Below are 20879 nucleotides of genomic sequence, written 5' to 3'. Positions count from 1 at the left end.
ACAAATAGTGACAAATGCTCATTGAGCAACTTTACAGCAGAAAATGTAAAAAATATGGAGCAATGAAAATAATTGTGAGTCAACAACTGGAAAAAGAAATATGAACTGTTGGATGGCTATGACACTTGTAATGTGTTATCCACTTCAGGTTATGTTGCTGACACTTATAAAGTCTCCAGATTAGGTATTGTTTTTGCATTGAAGGATTGCTTTAAATCATATCTCGCATTGTGCACTCAATCAATAAAACCAATTTTCCATTTCATGGTAAAGAGCATTACAGCAATATTGCAATAAAGCAATATATGTCATCATAATAATGGAAAGTATTCCTTAGATATGTGATTCCTACTAAATTTAGTTTAGGAAACACTGTGTACAGATCTAAGTTTTCAAGAAATAACAAATTGATTATTCTTCAATCTAGATGAATTAGCTTATATTGAAAGAGCAGTAGTCTGTAGTCTGGTCTTGATGAGGTGTAAAGGATTCAGAGGAGAGACAGGAACAGTGTTGCTCAATCTTTAAGAATTGCAGATGCAGACTCAAGCTGGTCAAATAAGAAGATGATATGAAAGAGCAAAGAGCGCAGAGCATTTCACGTGCATGCATTTAGAAGAAGCATTATGACAAGAATTTCCAAATGAAAAATCGGCAGATATTGAGTGCAACGAAACACAGTTAAAAATCACATTAGATTACATACTTAAAAAGTTTTGCCACTAATATTATATTAATGACCTAAACACAAGATAGGTCATAAATACCAGTTTGGTGGGGGTCTGACACCCAGCACCCCACCGATCAGCTGTTACCAGCAGCCAGATGTATACAGTATACGAACAAGAACACCACCGCTCCATACACTGCTTATTGTTCGCTCCTAGGCACTGTGGATTACTTTCTATTCAAATATTAGGAACTAATGTGAAGTACCCGGCTGATGCCCCTAACAGTAAGACAGAGCGTTAATATCCTGCACCATACACTCTTTACATCCGGGCACCGCCAGAGGTAATAACAGTAGATTAGAAATCGGGTGGTGGGTTGAAGTTGCTGGATTTCAGACATCCACTGATCTGATATTGAAGACTAGAGATGAGCGTTTTGCTTTTCGCAACCCCTGTCCACCATCCAGGTCAGTGCTCTTTGGCTGTGGACAGGAGCTGCACGAGTCTCCTGACCTTCCAAATTCCTCTGTGCGTTTGATTCGCTGGCCTGGTGTGATGTCATCTGAGCGCTGTGCGGCTCATAGGTGATGGAGCGCCAGCACAGCAAATCATAAGATGAGCCCGGGATCCTGGAAGGTCAGGAAATTCACACAGCTCCTGTTCACGGCCAGAGAGTACTGACCTAGACCGTGGACTGGGGTTGTTCGAAGCGATCTGCTCATCTTTATTGATGACCTATCCTACAGATAAGTCATCAATATCAAAGTAATGGAAAACCCCTTTAATTTAGTCATGAACTTACAGAAGTGTCCTTCAGGTAGGGCACAAAGCCTATCTATAATCCGCCAATATGGTTTATATCTTTAATTGTCATGGCTAATTAATTTTACTACCAATTTGAAATTTTTGGGGTCAGCCTCGCCCTCACTTCGTCCTTCATCTAGGCTTAATAGAAAGCATATAGGGGGAGGCATGGGGAAAGGCTTTTCCAAAGAAAATAGTTTAACGTCAACTCTAAAGTACATTTTCTCCCTTGTACACCATTTTGATTTTTGTAATCTGAATAGCATATTTGGCAAGTTGAGTATGTCACCAGATTCAACTGAAAAATAAGCCGTCCACCAGCATCCACGAAATACCAGTTATTGGTCATCAAAACATAGACACATGGCTGATGATCACCAATAAAGCATATTTCGGGGAAGCTGGTGGATGGCTGATTTTTCTGAATAGTTGATGGCCTGGAAAGGGAGCTGGACTATTTTCACTGTGCATTCAGTGTAATTTTTTTCAGATACCAGTAATGCCTTAGAATTTTTGCTTCAACAAAGACACTTATTCTTACTATTCTGATTTAATGAAAAAAATATAAAAAAGGTTGATACATTTATTTTTGCTGAAAGAAACACATTCTTAGATTCCCTTTAACATCAGTAAATATATCTGTCAGTAGGATCAACCATCCTAAGCCATCTATATGGGCAGGTAGGTCATAGGAAGCTGAATAAAGTGATAACTTGATATCTGCGATTTGATGTCTTATTCCAGAGAAATCCATGTTTGTTTTAACATGTACAGTAGGTACGGAAAGTATTCAGACCAATTTAAATTTTTTTGTTTCATTACAGCCATTTGGTAAATTCTAAAAAGTTCATTTTTTTCTCATTAAAGTACACTCTGCACCCCATCTTGACTGAAAAAAAACAGAAATGTAGAAATTTTTGCAAATTTATTAAAAAAGAAAAACTGAAATATCATATGGTCATAAGCATAAAGACCCTTTGCTCGGTATTGAGTAGAAGCACCCTTTTGAGCTAGTACAGCCATGAGTCTTCTTGGGAATGATGCAACAAGTTTTTCACACCTGGATCTGGGGATCCTCTTCCATTCTTCCTTGCAGATCCTCTCCAGTTCTGTCAGGTTGGATGGTGAATGTTGGTGGACAGCCATTTTCAGGTCTCTCCAGAGATGCTCAATTGGATTTAGGTCAGGGCTCTGGCTGGACCAGTCAAGAATGGTCACAGAGTTGTTTTGAACCCACTCTTTTGTTATTTTAGCTGTGCGCTTGGGGTCATTGTCTTGTTGGAAGGTGAACCTTCGGCCAAGTCTGAGGTCCAGAGCACTCTGAAAGAGGTTTTCATCCAGGATATCTCTGTACTTGGCCACATTCATGTTTCCTTCAATTGCAACCAGTCGTCTTGTCCCTGCGGCTGAAAAACACCCCCATAGCATGATGCTGCCACCACCATGTTTCACTGTTGGGATTGTATTGGACAGGTGATGAGCAGTGCCTGGTTTTCTCCACACATACCGCTTAGAATTATCACCAAAAAGTTCTATTTACGTCTCATCAGACCAGAGAATCTTATTTCTCATAGTCTGGGAGTCCTTCATGTGTTTTTCAGCAAACTCTATGCGGCTTTCATGTCTTGCACTGAGGAGAGGCTTCCGTCGGTCCATTCTGCCTTAAAGGCCCGACTGGTGAAGGGCTGCAGTGATAGTTGACTTGGTGGAACTTTCTCCCATCTCCCTACTGCATCTCTGGAGCTCAGCCACAGTGATCTTGGGGTTCTTCTTTACCTCTCTCACCAAGGCTTTTCTCCACGATTGCTCAGTTTGGCTGGACAGCCAGGTCTAGGAAGACTTCTGGTGGTCCCAAACTTCTTCCATTTAAGGATTATGGAGGCCGCTGTGCTCTTAGGAACGTTGAGTAATGCAGAAATTATTTTGTAACCTTGGCCAGATCTGTGCCTTGCCACAATTCTGTCTCTGAGCTCCTTGGGCAGTTCCTTTGAGCTCATGATTCTCATTTGGTCTGACATGCACTGTGAGTTGTGAGGTCTTATATAGACAGGTGTGTGCCTTTCCAAATCAAGTCCTATCAGTTTAATTAAACACAGCTGGACTCCAATGAAGGAGTAGAACCATCTCAAGGAGGATCACAAGGAAATAGACAGCATGTGACTTAAATATGAGTGTCTGAGCAAAGGGTCTGAATACTTATGACCATGTGATATTTCAGTTTTCTGTTTTTGATAAATTTGCAAAAATTTCTAGATTTCTGTTTTTTTTTCGGTCAAGATGGGGTGCAGAGTGTACTTTATTGAGAAAAAAAATGAACTTTTTAGAATTTACCAAATGGCTGCAATGAAACAAAGAGTGAAAAAATTAAAGGGGTCTGAAAACTTTCCGTATGCACTGTAAATGAACTCTTCCAGGCTCTGGGGAAGATGTTGACAGGAAGATAACTCCGCCTCCAGAGATTATTTTACATGAAGGGGGAGTTACCAGTGTGAGACAATAACTAACACAAAACAGGAGAAATGAACTTTGTCTTCTTGCGAACACATTTTTTGCGTCTCTCTAAGCTCTGCTGAATTGCAACAATATTACAACTTTGTCTGCCTGTGAGATGGAAGCTGAAGCTGAGAGGAGCCTACAGACGTGTCAGGGATAATCACACACAGCTCTGCAGTGAGATCAGGAGAGCTGAGAGCGGCCATTACACATCACACTGGTAACCATTACACATTACACTGGTAACCATTACACATTACACTGGTAACCATTACATAACACACTAGTAACTCCCCATTCATGTAAAATAATCTCTGGAGGCAGAGGTATCTTCCAGGCAGAGCCTGGAAGAGGCCATTTACATACAGTGATAAAAGATGATTTATCCACAAGAAGGCATCTGAAATGAGGCATACAGTTAGGACTGTTTTCAGCAATCTATAACCTGTATGCCCATATTAATAGTTTAGATAGGTCAAATGTGGTGACAGATTCACTTTAATACAAAACGTAAATGCCTAAACTGTGTACACAGACCTCAAGATTTTCTCCTAAAACTACTAATACTTTCAAAGCACCATAACCAAATTTCTCTTCCCAGAGCTTATTCATGGTGTCGTACATCAATTAAATTCAGCAAGGAAATAGCTTTTTATTTTAATTATGAAAAAAGGAACTATGCATAAAGTGATCTTGATTTATTGAGTAGACTTCCTGCATCAAAATTGCTTCTTGCTAGGCTGACACTAGATTTACCTTTGACATGCTTACCAAAACTTCCAATTTTTCTGAGAAAGTCCCACAAACCAGGCATCAAAGGGGGTGGGAAATAGCAAAATAATACCCAAAGTGGTTATTTCAGGGGTGAAACTGGTGGTCTTGGTTGTGGTGAGTTAATGATCAAATTTTGTATTCTAAATGTGGGTAAATATATTATGAAGATAATATTAGAAATTGAAAAATGTGCGGTACTAAGAGGTTTATCCATGTGAAAGCAGGTTTGATTCTCCCTTCACCAATATTGCCCAGTACACAGCTACATGCTCAATATCTAGGGTTACCATGGTTATCAAAATATGGGACTTTATTCCACTATTTGTGAAAAAAATGTCTATGATTTTTTTATTTCTTTAGATTATTAAGATATCTTCATTATAGTGCCTTAGTATTAGTATAACTTGTGATCTCTATGGTTTATTATATTTTTTCCAACGCATTCAGGAAAATTATCAACTGTCTGTAAACATGCTATGCCTAACATGCAGGACTAGGTTTAGAGCACATTGCAATGTTATAACATAATACTGCAACAACACTTTAAGACCACAACCAAGTTGTCTCCATTTCATGTATAAGCATCTGTAATTTAGATACGCAATTTCCTTTTACCATCAACAGCGGGGTCACCAAACACATTGTTGTCATCTGCAAAACTTCTAGTGCCGCTAATATTTCCATAGTCAAAAATTGGACCCTCCAGCAATGTTACAATATCTATTCGGTTGATTTTTGTCAGGACATTGGTTAAGGCATCAGCTAAAAAAAAGCAAATAAATATATTTTACAATAATTATGCGATAAGAAATAAAACATTTTTTATACTGATAATTTAGCTAAAATAAAACATGAGGGGACTGTTCCCTTAATTATCCCCAATCCCGAGAGCTGGGACCCTCAATAATCCCCAAAACGAAGCTCTGAAACCCAAGAACCATACTCTGCAGAACCTCTCTTGAATGGAGCAGAGGATCATATGTTTGACCCCCTACTCCATAGTGTTAGACTTTCGTCAGTAATCCCATAGTCATAGACTGGAGCAGAGGTTGAACATGCACACCTAAGCCTCACTTTACATGTATTGTACCAATCACAAAAGGTTTTGCAAGTCTAGTGTTTAAGAAAAAAAAATGTACATTTACAGTCTCTGCATCAGTTTTCTTGAATTAACTACTTTTACTTTTATATGTGCATACTACTAAATGCAAGACTTCAATATAATAAGATTTACAGCTTCATCAAAATGGGATTTTGATCCAGTTTACACATGAACACATTGAAAATAAAACACAACTGTATTAAGTATTTTAAAATGTCAGCTTTAACATTGATTACTGTATAGCCAAAGGGTGGGGTGTAACTTTATATAACTACAAAACTCAAAACTCTTATTAACATTACAGTACTCACTTGTTGCATTTTTGCCATCTCTGATAACCCATTTCTTTAACAACATAAAGCTTTGTGTAGTCAGCGAATTTGGATTCTCAACCCGAATTTGATTAATTTCATCTACGGAAAAGTTCAGTTCTCTTGCAAGTTCTAAAAAGTAAATATATCAAAATATACATTATTTTAACAATAAAGATCTAAGATATTGCAAGTGAAAGAGGTTGTATAATATTAATCAATGTCAGAATTTTTCCAGAAAATTTAAATTTTTGAATGCTATAATAGATTTTAAATTAACTTTTTTATTTAAATCAAGGAACGTAAATGAATTTGTAACCTGCACATGTGGAATTGCTAAATTTGAGCAATGTTGTACCTGTCCAACTAAGTCCCAAATGATCAGCAACTATGGCCATTCTTATGTCCGTCCGCTCGCATGGACTCTGAGGACCTGAAATTTACAAAACAAAAATTATAATATTTTGTTGCTTTCCGAGAATGTGTTGGAAGTTTGAGATTGTCTACTGAAACTACTCTACGAAACTGTGTGATCTGTGATCTAGAAACATTGGACTTTTACGGCTTGTACTTTTATGTGTTTGGGGAGTACAAGTTGATCTCTGTGAGTACAGTTATTAAATGGATGTAAGCATGCTGGTTGAGTGTACAAGAGGTGAGTTTCAGTGTTGGATGATGTTGGCCTGGAAGAGGCAGTTGCATGTTTAGATCCATGGGTAAAGTGTGATTTTTTTTTTTTGCTTTACTGGCATGCTTTTCTAACTAACTGAAGTGTATTTTAAAAAAAAGAAAGAACGAGTAGTGTAAGACACAGACACAGATGACGATGAAAGAATGGAAACTAACATAGGTCACTCCACAAGCAATCACGACAGGTCATGCACTAAGGTCAACAAGTCGAGAGGTTTACAAACTAGGCTGGATTTCCACGATGTGAGCTATTACAGCCCCAGAAACCTGACTGCCTTTATTCTCACCAGTCCTTCTACTGCTCCTTCTCTCACTGTCGGCCTTTTCAATCTTTGATTTTATAGATGCTGCGTCTGCTTTCATGTCTTTAGCAGACCTCGATGTTACCGAAGGCTGGGACACTTGGGTGGCTTCAGATAGTGATGTATTTCGCGATGTACTTTCTTCATCATCAGAGATGTCAGGCTGCAACTTTTTTTCTTCATCAGAAAGGCGATCCACAAGCTTTAATGTCTCACCACTAATTCCCTTAAAATATTCAATAGAATGTTTACACACCTCACTGAACTCAGGTTTCTTTACTTTGGCTGCTGATGTGGCAGTGGGCAAAGATCTTACCTTTACTGGTAATTTAGAAGGAGTTGGTTTACTTGCCTCCTTCTCTATCTGTGCCTGCCTTTGTTTTGGTGCCACTTTTCTTTGTATGGGTGGGTTCACTCTACTGACATTTTTAACTGGAATTTTAGACTTTATTTCTACATTTGAAATATATCCCTGTCTTGTTTCTTTTGTAACCTTACTAGGCAAATTTCTTCTAGCAACTAATGTGTTTGTATTGCTTATTCTGTCAGTAACTGGCTTTACTGATGTGGCCTTGACTGGTAGTCTAGACCTTAACCTATTCCCTGATGGATCTGTCAACTTTTGCTCATTTTTTTGTAATTTTCTCTTATCTATATCAATGTTTCGATTGGAGGTCCCTAAATCATTATCTACATCAACTTTTGTTTTAGGAAGTTTTTTACAAGACTTAGATTCACAATCTTCACTAAGTGCCAAATTGATTGTGTTATTATTTACATTTAAAGCTAATGAATCCAAGTTATTATTGTTGTTAAAATTTTCTGCTTGAAAATCATGTATTTCTATGTGTCTTATAATTGTCTCGCTAGTTGTTATGTTTGTGAAAATAGCCTTGCTCTCATTATCTAACTTCTGGGAATCTGGCACAGACTCTATTTTATCTGCCACTTCTCCAGTGCCATCTTTCTTCGTGGTCATTGTTGAGGCAGATATGCCCATCTTTATAGGTGTACGCAATTTAGGATCAACTTTACAATTGGAAGTAGTAGCTGGTTTATCCAGTGAATTATTACCATTTGTTCCATCAAGACAATCTCCACTTCCCTGGATGATCGTAGCACGTTCAACTGTCGATGTCTCTACTTGTTTTTCTAGGATGGGATCTATCAAGATGTCCCCTGACTGTGGAAGTGTGATGGCAATAATTTTGTCCCCTTCCCCCTTGTCCCCTGACTTCCCTTCAGAATTATGCTCACCAATCTGAAAAAACTGAAGTCTTTCTTCAACAAAATCCCTCTTGCTCATGTCAATAGCACCACTGCGAGTCATCTCAAACATCTTCCCTTCATGAAATGGGAAGGGGTTGGGTTCACTAGTTGGAGTGCTTTCATCTGTAGGAGTTCTGGCAGGAGTTGTATCAGGTGTAGTTGCTTGAGAGCGATCTTCTACAGCCAGACTAAACGGTTTTGATTCCTCATCTTTGGATTTGGTTTCAAATACATCATCATCTCCTGCTTTACTGGACCATGGATCAAAATCAAGGCTTTTTGTAGCTACCGTTTTAAAAGGTGTTGCAAACTCTTCATCCACTTTATAACTAAAGTATGTATCTGGAAACACCGGTCGATCTGGATGCCTTCCTTCTAATGTAAAAAACTGCCCTCCTTGCTTCTTGTCTCCACCTTCGGTTTTCTTTTCACCATCAGATATTTTTCTACATGGCTTATACTCCTCAATTACTACTTTTTCTTCTTCAATAACTTCAAGTTTACTTTGACTAAAACTACGATCACTGTGTTTCAGCGTTCCTTCTTTTGTCCATGGCTCCTTTTTCACTTCCACATCTTGACTTGGTCCATGTTTTGCATCACTTTCTGTCAAGCCATCATCTTCATCTTGCAAGTCATAACCATCTAGAGAATCGATCTCCGTTGCATCTGTATCATGTGAGAATTCTGCAGTGGTTGCTATGGAGCACTCTGTGACAGATTGGTCATTATTACCATTTTGTTCAAGGTCATTAGATGGTGCATTGAAGCCCATATCTGACTCCTGAGCTTGCTTTGAAGTACAAGACTTCCCAGAAGAATTCATTTTTGAACATTCCTTTATCTCTTCGTCTTTAATTTTGAATGTATACTTTTTAACAGCAATGGGCTGAAGCACTGATTCATCATCACTTGAATCACTAATGTCTAATTCAGGGGGAATTGGAGATGGCGGTTGTACTCGTATTGCTGGTTCAGCTGAAAGGAACTTGTCATGGTCATCTTGTAGATTAACTTCAGTTAGTTCCATTTCACGGTCTGTCGAATTCTCCATATTATTTTTGCTAGAGTCGCTGTGCTCAGAATCTAGAGGTGGTGGAGGTGGAAACTCAATATATGCAACTCTGTTGTCTTTTGATCTTTTGTTTAAGTCTTTGCTAACAGTAACTGGTTTTACTATATCAGAATTTATAGCATCTGGGATATTCTGTTTAATACTTGGAAGTTTCACTAACTCTTCCTCCTCTGACTCTTCAGAGACTTCTGGTATAGGGCTTGGTTTTCCTGGTATATAGGGCATTAGTGAATCAGGGGTTTTAGAATTAAATTCATAGCTAACTTCCTCTGAACTAGGTGTTTCTGGAGTAAGAGGACTTTTACCTGAGCTATCTATAAATGACACTTGTTCTAGGGTATCATCCTCTGGGCTGCCTTGAGGAGATGGAGGTTGTTTCTGTTGCTTAAAGAGGCTGCCTCTAGTTTCTTGAATTGTCCTACTCTCCTGGCTTACTACCTTTTTAACACCTCCTTGTTGTACTTCTTTGTCATATTGTTTTCCTACTTGTACAATACTAACATAAACAGGTAATGTTTTTATTGCCTTTAATACCTCAGTATTCCCTGATTGAATTTTTTTGTTCAAGTCCTCTACTAGCATAGATTCGTGAATATTGGCTAAGCGTTCTCTGACAGGACTAATCTCTAAAGAATCTGGGGACTTAACAGGGGATATCTCGTTTTCTTCAGTAGAAGGTGATAACCCCAGGTATTCTTGGGCCTTATCTGCACGTCTATTACTTTCATCTGCAACTAGTGTAGAATGTAGTATATCAGGCTTTATCTGCTTATTTAAAGGTAATGAAGATGTTCTATTAACATCATTAAGTTTTGACTGACTCTTATGGCTGTCTGCACTATGAAATACTCTCTTTTCATCAGAGACTCTGACAGGAATATGGGATACGTTTGTCCCTTCCTTCTTGTTCTCATGTTTTTCATCACTGATATGTCCTACATCCTTTCGAGCAAGTTCTGTGTACAAAAGTTTTTTTGAAGGAGATTTAACACTCTCTTTAGTATCAGTTGTACAAGATCCATTTTTGGGAAACTTTTTGTCTTTTTCAGTTTCACAGTTGGAATGATGGGATCCATTGATTTCTTCTCCATTGTCCTGAATGAACACGTGCGCCAATTTTTCCTTCTGTATCTTTTGAGTAGCAGCACCAGATGTCTCCCATGTTCTATAAGTTTTCTTTTCAGGGGAGTCTTTAGTGCCAGAAACGGAGGTCACCGACTGCTGTGGTAACTGATCCATTAGTCCTCCAATTAATTTATCAGCTTTGTGATCTAAAAATCCACCACTATTTTTAATCCTTTCTTTGAATTTTAAACATTCTTCATTGATGGCTTCTGAAATGGACTCCTTCAACAAGGGAAACTCTCCATTCATTTCCTCAATGGTCTTTTGTGGTTTATCTTTTGAGTGAAACTGAAAAAATGGAAGCCGACTGTCCTGTGTTTTCTTAATTGGAATTTTTGATGGCGTCCCATGTTTTTTTTCTTCCTGGCTGCTGTCCTTATTTTTCAGATTTATACTTTGCTCAAATTTTAATTTAATAGAGTTGAGTTTTGACTGTTTCAGTTGAAATCCAGATTGTGAACCTGATTGTTGGCTGTCTGCCCTGTGGTCAAACATCTTTTTCTCAGGACTACAAGGCAGACTTGTTGCTTTTCGGTCATCAGCTAACGTGGTGCACTTTCCATCATGCAAAAATTGGTGCATTTTAGTCCAGTCTTCGCTGGAAGTCCTAAAATCTGTAATCTTTCGTTTTTCTGGACTACTGTTGGTAGAATGTTGACCTGAGTTATAATCTTTACCATTCTTTTTGTGTGGCTTCTTCTCTGGTGACTGTAGCTCATCATTTAGCTTTTCAGTTTTGTCCCGAAAAAACTGTGATACTTCAGTTAGTTTTTCCTCTGCCTCTTTAACAGTCCTATCCACCCTATCTTCATACAATAACTTTTCTCTACCTCTGTCTAGCCTATCCTCTGTAAATCGCATCCACATTGCATGTTTAGGACTTTTAGAATCTCCGGCATAATGCAATACTGTCACTTTATCAAGAGAGTCATCATTGCACATTTTACCTAAACCATTTTCAGATACATCCTTATATATTTTGGAAAGGATTTCCTTTTTAGGGGCAGTCATTGTTTTCTCTCTGCATTGTTTTTCAGGTAGATGGAAATCAGATCCAAGGAGTACAGCGTGGTCCGTCAAAGACTCCTGCCCATCATCTAGATTTTCAGAAAGAAGCATTTTCTCAGCAAATCTGTACGACTCCCCTCTCAGCTCCGATAACTCATCATCATGATATTCTACAGAATGTTGACTCAGTAATTTGAGGGTTTTGTACGAGTCATCTGATATAAGTTGGGCAGAACTTGGACGGCTATCTTCTTCTTGGGAAACTGGGGTGTTTACTCTTGATGACTCCAAATAAGATGGTAAAGACTCCTCTGCAGTCAACTCCTCTTCTTCTCCCTGTCCCTGTTCATCTGAACATGGAAACGTTTTATTTCTTTCTGTTACCATATCTTTGATAAAATCTCCCTGACTTAAGTCCCTTTGATAAACATACATTTCCTTCTCTGGGTGTTTTTTGGTTTCTCTAATAATGACTTCTGTAGGCTCAGCTTGGTTACCTTTTTCAATATGGACCTCAATTATGCGCTCCAGTTTTGGTTTCAGTTTGATGTCCCTTTCAGCATGTTGTTGTGAGGTATCAGCATACTTCTGAACATCTGACGCTACTGAAGTTTTATGTTCAAAGAGGCCTGCCAGCTCTTTAGATGGATCACGGCCTGACTGGAAAGCTTTCATTATGTCATGAACAGACATGGTTTCCTCAATTCTCTCAGATTTTTCAGCAGATTGAGGAGGATGATACACCATTCTTGTAGTAGTTGTTATATGAGTTTCTTCTTTCACTCGTACGCCCTTTCCCAAAACCCCTGCGTGGTCATCTTCATCAATCCCAGTTTTCAACTGAAATGCCTTGTTTTTTACTTTTAAAGGACCAGGTTGATTTTGTTCTAGCCCCATGAATGTTTTCTCTGGTTTTAACTGTGGTGGCTCTATTTTGTCAACTTCTCCAACTTCTCCGGTTGATGGTTCATAGCTCCTTATAACATGAACAACTTCAGTTCTTGTTTCTGTAATAACTGGCGGAATAGGTACATCATGAAAAAGTGGCTTAGGACCAGTGCTCTCTGCGCTCTGTGGAGCCGATGGGGTTTTTTCACTTCTGGTCTCAAAGCCACTATCGGATAAAGGACTTTTATCTTGTTCATGTTGTGAAAAATCATCTGGAGACTCTAAAATCATGTCTGTTCCAAAAACAGAGTCTGCAATTTTGCACAACTCTTTTTCTGATGCCGATGATCTCATCGATGGTGGTGGCATTTTAAGTTTGTGATCCTGCAGCGCTATACCTGGCTTCAGAACTCTTTTTTGTTTCTCTTCTCCTTCTTTTCTCCCTTCATCATATTTGTATTTAAGAGTTGAAAATGTATTCCCACCAATATCATTTGTCAGGTAATCAATTACTTTTGTTAAATTATAGTCTTTTTCGGATAAAGTTCTAGATTTAAAATCTACTTTTTCTGGTGGGTGAAGGTTTTTTCTAGCACTTTCTCTGGCTTCTTCAATTTCCTCCCTACTGAATTCTACCCAGTCATCCTCTGGTGAAAGGCCTTGATCAGATGGAGATGACATTTTTTCTAAGAATACATCTTTTTTTAAAATTTCACTGACTTTTACCAAGTCCTCTTTTACTTTTTCCACTATCTTAAATGGCTCTTCATCTTCAATTCTGACTTCTTTTGCTAACTCAGAGTGAAACGGTTTGTCTTCGGTAGTATCGGTCTGTAAAATTGCTGTCATTCGTATTAAGTCTTCTTTCATATCTGCAACGTCTTTCAGAATCTCCTGACTTGAAGATAATGAAGAGGTTGTAGATAACTTGAGGGCAGCAGGGGAAAGAAATAAGGATGTCTTAAGTGGTGAGGAAATTCGACTGAACTGATTAGTTTCGGCTGACGTATTTTTTGATGTTGATAGCAGGGTAGCTGCAGACTTAGTCAAGGATGCAGATTCTGTAAGTTTCTTTAAGGTTGGTTCTGACAACACATTTACTACGGAATACACTGGTACAGTTAATGTCGAAGATGTAACAGATGAGGTAGTCGAGGATAATGAAGATCTAAAATTTGTGTAAACTGCACCGGCAGGAGGACCTCTTATTGTCTGAAAAGCTGATGCGGTAGATGCAAAAGACTTGATTGGTGAATATGACATTTGAGTTGTGGGAATGGAGTAACTTTTTTCAGCTGTATCGATGGCCGTATTAAGCGACGCAGTTGCAGATTTTGTAACTGCTGATATCTTGTCTTGCATATTTACTGCCGAGCCGTTGATATAACTGGAACAGAGTGGATACTTCAGTGGTGATGCAGACCCATTCACTAATCCAACTTCACTTGGCCCATTCCCAATCTTTAAAGGTGAAGAAAGAGAGGGTGCAATGCTTACTTTAGAAGTGGAGAGTGTAGAAGAAACCACAGATTTTAGAGGTGAAGATGAAAGTGACCCTGCAGAGGTAATGATTGATTTGAAAGGGAGGCTTGAAGAGTACATGTTAATGTTTGATTTAGGAGATGCTGGAGGTGTCATTGTAATGGATGATCTTTCTAAAAGAGTGCCAGCAGTAGTCACTGGAGATGTTCTGGAAGTAAAAACTGAGGTCGAGGATAATCCCTTAAAAGCTGGAGCTTCTGCAATTGTAGCTGCTCTAATTGGTGAACCCGTGGAGCCTTGAAGTGTATATGGCGACTGTGTGACAACAGTTTTTATTGGTGAAGCAATTGTCCGAAAGGATCTTATTGGAGATGCTACATCACTAACAGATTTAACAGAAGATGTAGTGGAGGCTCCTAACGTAGATTTTATTGGAGAGGCAGAGGAGACAGACCAAATTGATTTTAATGGAGATGCTGATGGAGTATTAGAGGAAGAGCTTGATAGAGAGGTAAAGCCTGATTTGGTCTGCCCAGGCACTGTGATTGGAGCAGTTGTCCATGACTGATATGGTCTTGTTGGAAAGCCTGGCTTGTATGAATAGGTAACAGGTATAGTTCTCGGTGCTCCTGCATTCCGATCAATGGGTTCTTTTATGAATAAATTAAAATTAAATGCAAAATTAACAAAAAATGATTGAAAAAACAGAGAGACCAGAGAAAAAAAAAATTGGTCAGTAACGATTATATTATTTCAAAAGCAAGTACAACTGTTTTTATGAGTGAGGATGATGGTTATGGTTTTAATGTATGGAAGAAAAGGAAAAAAAAGGATTTGTTGAACAAAAAAATGAGCCAACACTATAAGCAACACAAAGCGAAGGACAAACAGAACAAAAACAACAAAGGGACAGAAAAGACAGCACATGTCAAAAACGGCTACAAAACACTTTGCTACTCAAACTTCCTATTGACTTTCTGATGTGCTAATTTCGTCCTGCAGAATACACTATGGTTGTGTAGGGTTAGTGTTCAGAATTAGTATTGCCTTTTGCGCTTTCTCTGGTTGTATCATGGTTTCACACATTACTGTCAATTGAAAAAAATATAATTAATATTATATTTAGGCAGTACCCTTCATGCAGACTCTAAATTGAAATATGTGACAGGCAAGTACAGTGCAAAAATGTGGAGGAACTTTGATACATTCGAAAATATATTTATATTTTTTTTTTCATGCAGAATTTAGATATAAGCTGCACAATCACAAAGCCAATAAGATCAGGTTTTCTCAAAATATTCTCAATAATTGTATATTCCTTGCATTTTTTCATGCTGTTGTTTTGTCTTGCTTATTCATAAAACCAAAGAAAACATGAAATGAAATGAAGTAAAAACCATTGGGTGAAACATGATGCCTAAGAACATGGTCAGGCAGGGGTAGCCAAAGTATGGTCTCTGGACTTAAGCGTGCATGGAATGTTATGTCAAAACAAGCAATGAATTATGACATTATCTTTTACGTTATTTTTGTACAAATCGTTTCCAACGCCAGCCTTTCGAGCTCCAGTCATGGTCACATTGCAGAATAAATTACTTTTTACCAAATAAATGTTACCCATATAAATTTAGGTTCTACAGTAATCAGGCTGGTTTTGGAAAACTACTGTTGCATATATACATTCACATTTTCTTTTAAAAGAAGAGTTCTTCTTGATTACAAGTCCTCATGGTTTGTTTTTTATTTACTTTTAGGTGCAATTTAGCAGAATACGTGAAGATTTTAGAGTATTGCTATTGGGCCCACTGCAGGAAAAGGTTTTGTAATACTTGATGAAAAAAATAATCTGTTCACAGGGCATCTCATTGATCAGACCATCAACAATCAGCTGTATAAGACTAAGGAATCTGGCAGGGAATACTCTATTCTAATGTAGCGCCACCACTGGGAGAGTGAAACATTACTCGGTGCTGTGCATAAAATGCATTATGGTATCAGGTCCTAATAGATTGGGGTCAGAATGTTTAAAAAAGGTTTTATAACTTGTACAAATTTAGGGGGAATCTGCCACCATAATATAGTGTCCTATTTAAAGAAAAACACCCAGTTTTAATTTTGTCTATAACTGCGCCCCCACCTGACTGTCTATCACACTCTGGTTTTCTAACCTTATGTCTTCATCTTGATTCCTAGCTTACATCCTGATGTAATTCCTCTATTCTCGGCTATAAATCCCACGATTCATCAGTACAGCATCACAACACCAGCTACGGCAAGTCACAGTTCTAACTGCTGGGAGGTCACGGATTACCCTTCCTTTATATTCTCCTAAATAAATTACTAGATTATCAGTATACAGTCAGAGAGGCTGAACTGTGAAGTCTTACATTACAATTATGTGGAAGGAGCTGTGCAGTAATCATTATTTCTCTTTGATATGAAGTCCTGTTCCCACCTTTCTGTGGAGAACTTCAGTAGTCCAGTCCATGCTATGGTATCATACAGGCAGTTCTGGTGACCTTCTACACAGAACTTAAATCCATGTATTTCCAAATGTTCAACTGAGATTTAAAGGGGTGTCCACTACTAGGACAACCCCTTCTTGATCTAAATGTTTGACCCCAATAAAATAAAAAAAGCCTATTCTCACCTCCTGTGCTCTGCCGTTCCAGCACTGTCAGCACTTACGTTCCCAGGTCTCTCCTGTGGATGTTATGACATGTGACCCCGATGTCCAATCAGCGCTGGCGTCACTGTCTCCACCTTTTGTCGAATTGAACATGAAGAGGAAGTCCGGGCTGCAAATGATCACTGACTTTCCCTTCATGTTCAACTAGTAAAAGGTGGTGACAGTGATGCCAACACTGATTGGGCCCCATGCCTCACATTTCACAACAGCCGCACGGAAGCCCCAGAACTGCAAGTGCTGACACCACTGGAACGGTGCCGGCACGGGAGCTGAGTATAGGCTTTTTTACTTTATCGAGGCCAAGCGAGGGGTATGAGAAGGAGTTGTCCTAGTAGTGGACAACTTCTTTAACTGAGGAGCAGCATACCATGAATTTCCAGATCGGAAGGTAACAACTACATAAGTTAATACAAGCTGAATTATATATAACAAGGAAGGGGGGCTAGTGACAGGAAGAGTTAATAAAACAAAACCTGCATTGCTACTTCAAGCACAGTGTGTTACAGTGACAGGTTCACTTTTCCATTTAGTTGTGACAGATTACAACAGACTTATAGTTAGGAGTCTGAACTATTCATGAGGGAAGCGCTCCCCTTATCTCCTCTCTCTACCTTATTGTTACCTGGTACCCGCTTGGACACATGGTGGCCCTGAGGCAAGTGTGCGTGGGTGGAAGGAGGCACTGTATTCGGTCTTAGGCTATATTTTTGCCCTGTTTGGTCTAATAGTATCACATCTTTCCCAATAATATGCTGACATTGATGTGAATTTGATCAGCTCATATGACACTAGGTTCAAAGCATGTTACTTTGGCCCAGAGTAAACGTTGTCTAAAATCAGATCTGGACTAGGCCCTTATTAAACCGTCAGGGTAATGATACTTGGGCTGCTCTTTTCACCTGACATAAGGAACCTGTATTCTGAGATGCAACTAACATATAAAAATTCAGATGTCAGTAAAGAAGACTCTTCTTTTAAAGAGATTAGTATTGTTAGATTGTTAATAAACTCACTCATTCCAGGCTCAGTCAGATAGCTGTATCGCTTACGCAAGGCTAAAGATACAAAGTTCTGACGACGATCCACTTTCTCATTCTGTGAAAAACAGATAATAGAATAAATTATATAAATATGTAATAAATTATGTAATAAGTAACCAAATGTATAAGTCATATGTAGAGATGAGCGAACACGGACTTCTCCTAGATGTCAGTTTTAGTGCTCAGAGTTCCGGGAGGACTATGTTGCAGAGAGTGATAGCGAGAGATAGCGAAAGAAAGAGAGAGAGCCCCCTAGCCCTTACTACGACCATTTTACAGCACCAAAGTTGACTTCTACAGGGTTCGAGTAGAGTTCTGGTATCCGAACTGAACTTTGGACAAAAGTTTTGTCGAACTCGACAACCCCGAACATCCACGAGTCCGCTCATCCCTAGTCATATGTAAACAACACAACAACGTAGTACAATTGTGTTTTCTATCAGGGTATTCCAGAACATTTCAGTCAAAAATAAGCTTTTTATTAAATTTTCCAAATAAAAATATATGCACGTGATCAAAATCTTTACTCTTTGTATAGTCTATACTTAGTTTTGTAACATTGTAATTGCACAAACAATCGACAAGGTAACATAGCATGTAACAATAGACAAAAACTACTGAATTTTGCGTTACTTAGGTTAAGGTTGCTGCACTAGACTCGACTTGTGTATTATTAGCTGCATTGGTTATATTTTTATTTATATTTATTTTGGACATTTCATTCTACAAAAAGAAGCTTAAGGAAACACAAACTAAATCCAGAGTTTGAGATAAGTTGTGAATGCCATGGTTAAAGCTGCCCATGCTCATTATAAATATGTTAGTGGGCTCCGTCAATTTTGGAGTGATCCAGGATAAATCTAGCGTATACCGAGATCTCGCTAATGGCCTGATTCATTGATACTGTCAGAGCTTATTTTTAGCAAGTTAAAAATTATGGGGGTAAAATATTCTACTTGGAAAACCCCTTTAACTACTCTGTTTAAAACCCAGCGCACAAGAGATTAGTATTTTTAACTCCTTTGAGTCGGACTTAAGGAGCCAAGACTGTGAAGCTCATGCAAGGTTTACACTGATTTCTATGGGAGTGAGACTCTGCATGCTGGTACCACAATTGCAGCAGTTGTATGATTGGCACACATTATCAGTCTTGATAGACTCCTATGGCCGAGATCATCATACAACTCTGACTACCACAGATCATTATATATTTGAGGCTGCTATGTATCCCAGGCCATATAATAGTCAACCAGAAGTTAGACCAGTAGCCAAAGTTTGATACTGATAAAAAATATTACTTTAATTTACAGACCAGTTGGAAATTCTCTATTCAGTTGTGACAACTATTTTTGCAAAAGTGACAACAGGAAGCATATCCATATTTGTTGTTAGGAAAATGTAATAATTATAAAGTGACATCCATGATTGAAAAGTTGAAAAGTCACAGCTGCACTATTTGTTGTCACTTTTCCAAAAGCATCTGCCACAACGTCACAGAAAATATTGGTAAAAAAAAAATGCTAATACATTTAAAGGGGTTTTCCACTACTCGGACAACCCCTTCTCAATCACTATATTTCCTCTATATAAAATAATAACAGCTATACTCCCTTTCTGTGTGGGTGCATTCCAGCTATGTCGGCGCCGGGTATCCTGTGACGCTGTTATGTCATGAGATCCCTGCAGTCAATCAGCGGCCGCTTTACTCTCACTTCCTTCTGAAGTAATTGACAACAGGAGGAAGTCAGAGAGCAGTAGTGCCTCTCACTTCTTTAGGATGTCCATTTCGTAGAAGGAAGTGAGAGTGAAGTAGATGTTTATTGGCTGCAGGGCTCTCTTGACATAACAATGTTGCACAAGCCCTGGGAGTCCAGGCGCTGATATAGTTGGAATGGCTCTGCACCAGAGGTGAGTATAGCTGCTATTATTTTACATGGGGGAAATATACTGACTGAAAAAAGGGTTGTCCGAGTAGTGGACAAGCTGTAGAAAGGGGTATTTGCATCTCATACATCCAAGGGATATGGCAAAAATGTATAGAGATCCCACGAAAAAGACTTGAGGGGACACTGTCAGTGGAAAGGTGGTCCGAATTCTCATTGGATAGGAATGCCAACAAGCTCTCTGCTGATAGCAGCAGGAGAAACTGGCATCTACTATACATTTCTGGAATATCCTGTGAATATGCAATAAATAAGATTTATATAAATATGGATTTACATTGTGTTTAATGCAAAAGTCCGCACAGTTTTTCGATTGATGTAGGGGCAGCGATGGGAAGGTGGATACATATGAAACACATGGTGACGTTTTTTCATACGCTTTCTGCATCCCTCCCTACCGATGTAACACACACGTGATCTAGATTCGGTCAGGGACATTAGTGACATGCCTCCTAAGCCCCTAGATTTACAGAACTGATGTGGGATCCTTAACTACAGATGATTATTATTGAGAAAGGTTCACGAGTTATATTACCTCATCATCTTGGTCAGACTCGGTTTCCTTTTGGGTCCAAGATGGATTGCAGAGATAAGGTAAATTATAGTGGGCAGCAGGGAAAAGAATATTAGGATGTGATAAGGGAGAGGTAAGCAGCAGCGCAAGCACAAAAACAGCAAACACCGACACCAAAGATAAGTAGACAAGTAAATTAAAAGGTAAAAGAAACGTACAGGTTATCAGAAGAATACAAACTCACACCGTGAACCAAGCAATCCACCAGAACACAGAATTACAGTTATGACAGCACAGTGGGAACGACAGATATTCATCACAAAATCCTGAGGACGTGAGGAAACCCAGCCAAAAGTGACAGCGGACAAATAATAGCAATTTAGATTTACTGCTTTTTAGAAAAAAATTATTAACACTCAACCTATTTAACCTGAACATTTCACCTATAAATGAGGTTATCATTCACTGGTATTCATGACAGCGGGGAACGGCTTTGCTTAGAGATACATCATTTTCTATCATTTTATTTAGTAATTTTATGTAAAAAGATATTTAACTGCTGTCAGGACTCAGAGAAGGCCTATGAGACCGGATTGCTCTGCCCAAACTCAATGATTCACACTTTTTCCTGCAATAGGATCTGTCAATCGACTATAAAAACTAAATATAAATCATAGAAAATTAGATGACCCCCGAGCT

The 20879-nt window shown here is 38.7% G+C and overlaps 1 protein-coding gene across 35 annotated transcripts in view; it reads right to left on the bottom strand.

Moving 5' to 3' along the window:
- Positions 1–20879, bottom strand: part of ANK3 (ankyrin 3) — a 762832-nt gene that overhangs the window by 21798 nt on the left and 720155 nt on the right. For 25 of the 35 annotated variants that reach the window (XM_073685429.1, XM_073685434.1, XM_073685432.1 and 22 more), the window contains 6 exons: positions 20202–20228; positions 17697–17778; positions 7133–14644; positions 6514–6588; positions 6156–6287; positions 5358–5504 (listed from right to left, as the gene is read on the bottom strand). In XM_073685429.1, the coding sequence (XP_073541530.1) occupies positions 5358–5504; positions 6156–6287; positions 6514–6588; positions 7133–14644; positions 17697–17778; positions 20202–20228 (7975 nt within the window). The remainder of the gene's footprint in view (positions 1–5357; positions 5505–6155; positions 6288–6513; positions 6589–7132; positions 14645–17696; positions 17779–20201; positions 20229–20879) is intronic. The other 10 variants (XM_073685454.1, XM_073685456.1, XM_073685455.1 and 7 more) reach the window with 5 other exon arrangements.

The sequence above is a fragment of the Phyllobates terribilis genome, unplaced genomic scaffold, assembly GCF_046119375.1.
Source record: "Phyllobates terribilis strain yellow unplaced genomic scaffold, ASM4611937v1 Scaffold_5__5_contigs__length_657084704, whole genome shotgun sequence".
NCBI classification, from domain to species: domain Eukaryota; kingdom Metazoa; phylum Chordata; class Amphibia; order Anura; family Dendrobatidae; genus Phyllobates; species Phyllobates terribilis.
The sequence above is the reverse complement of the archived record's forward strand: the minus strand, read 5'-3'. Positions and strand labels throughout refer to the sequence as shown.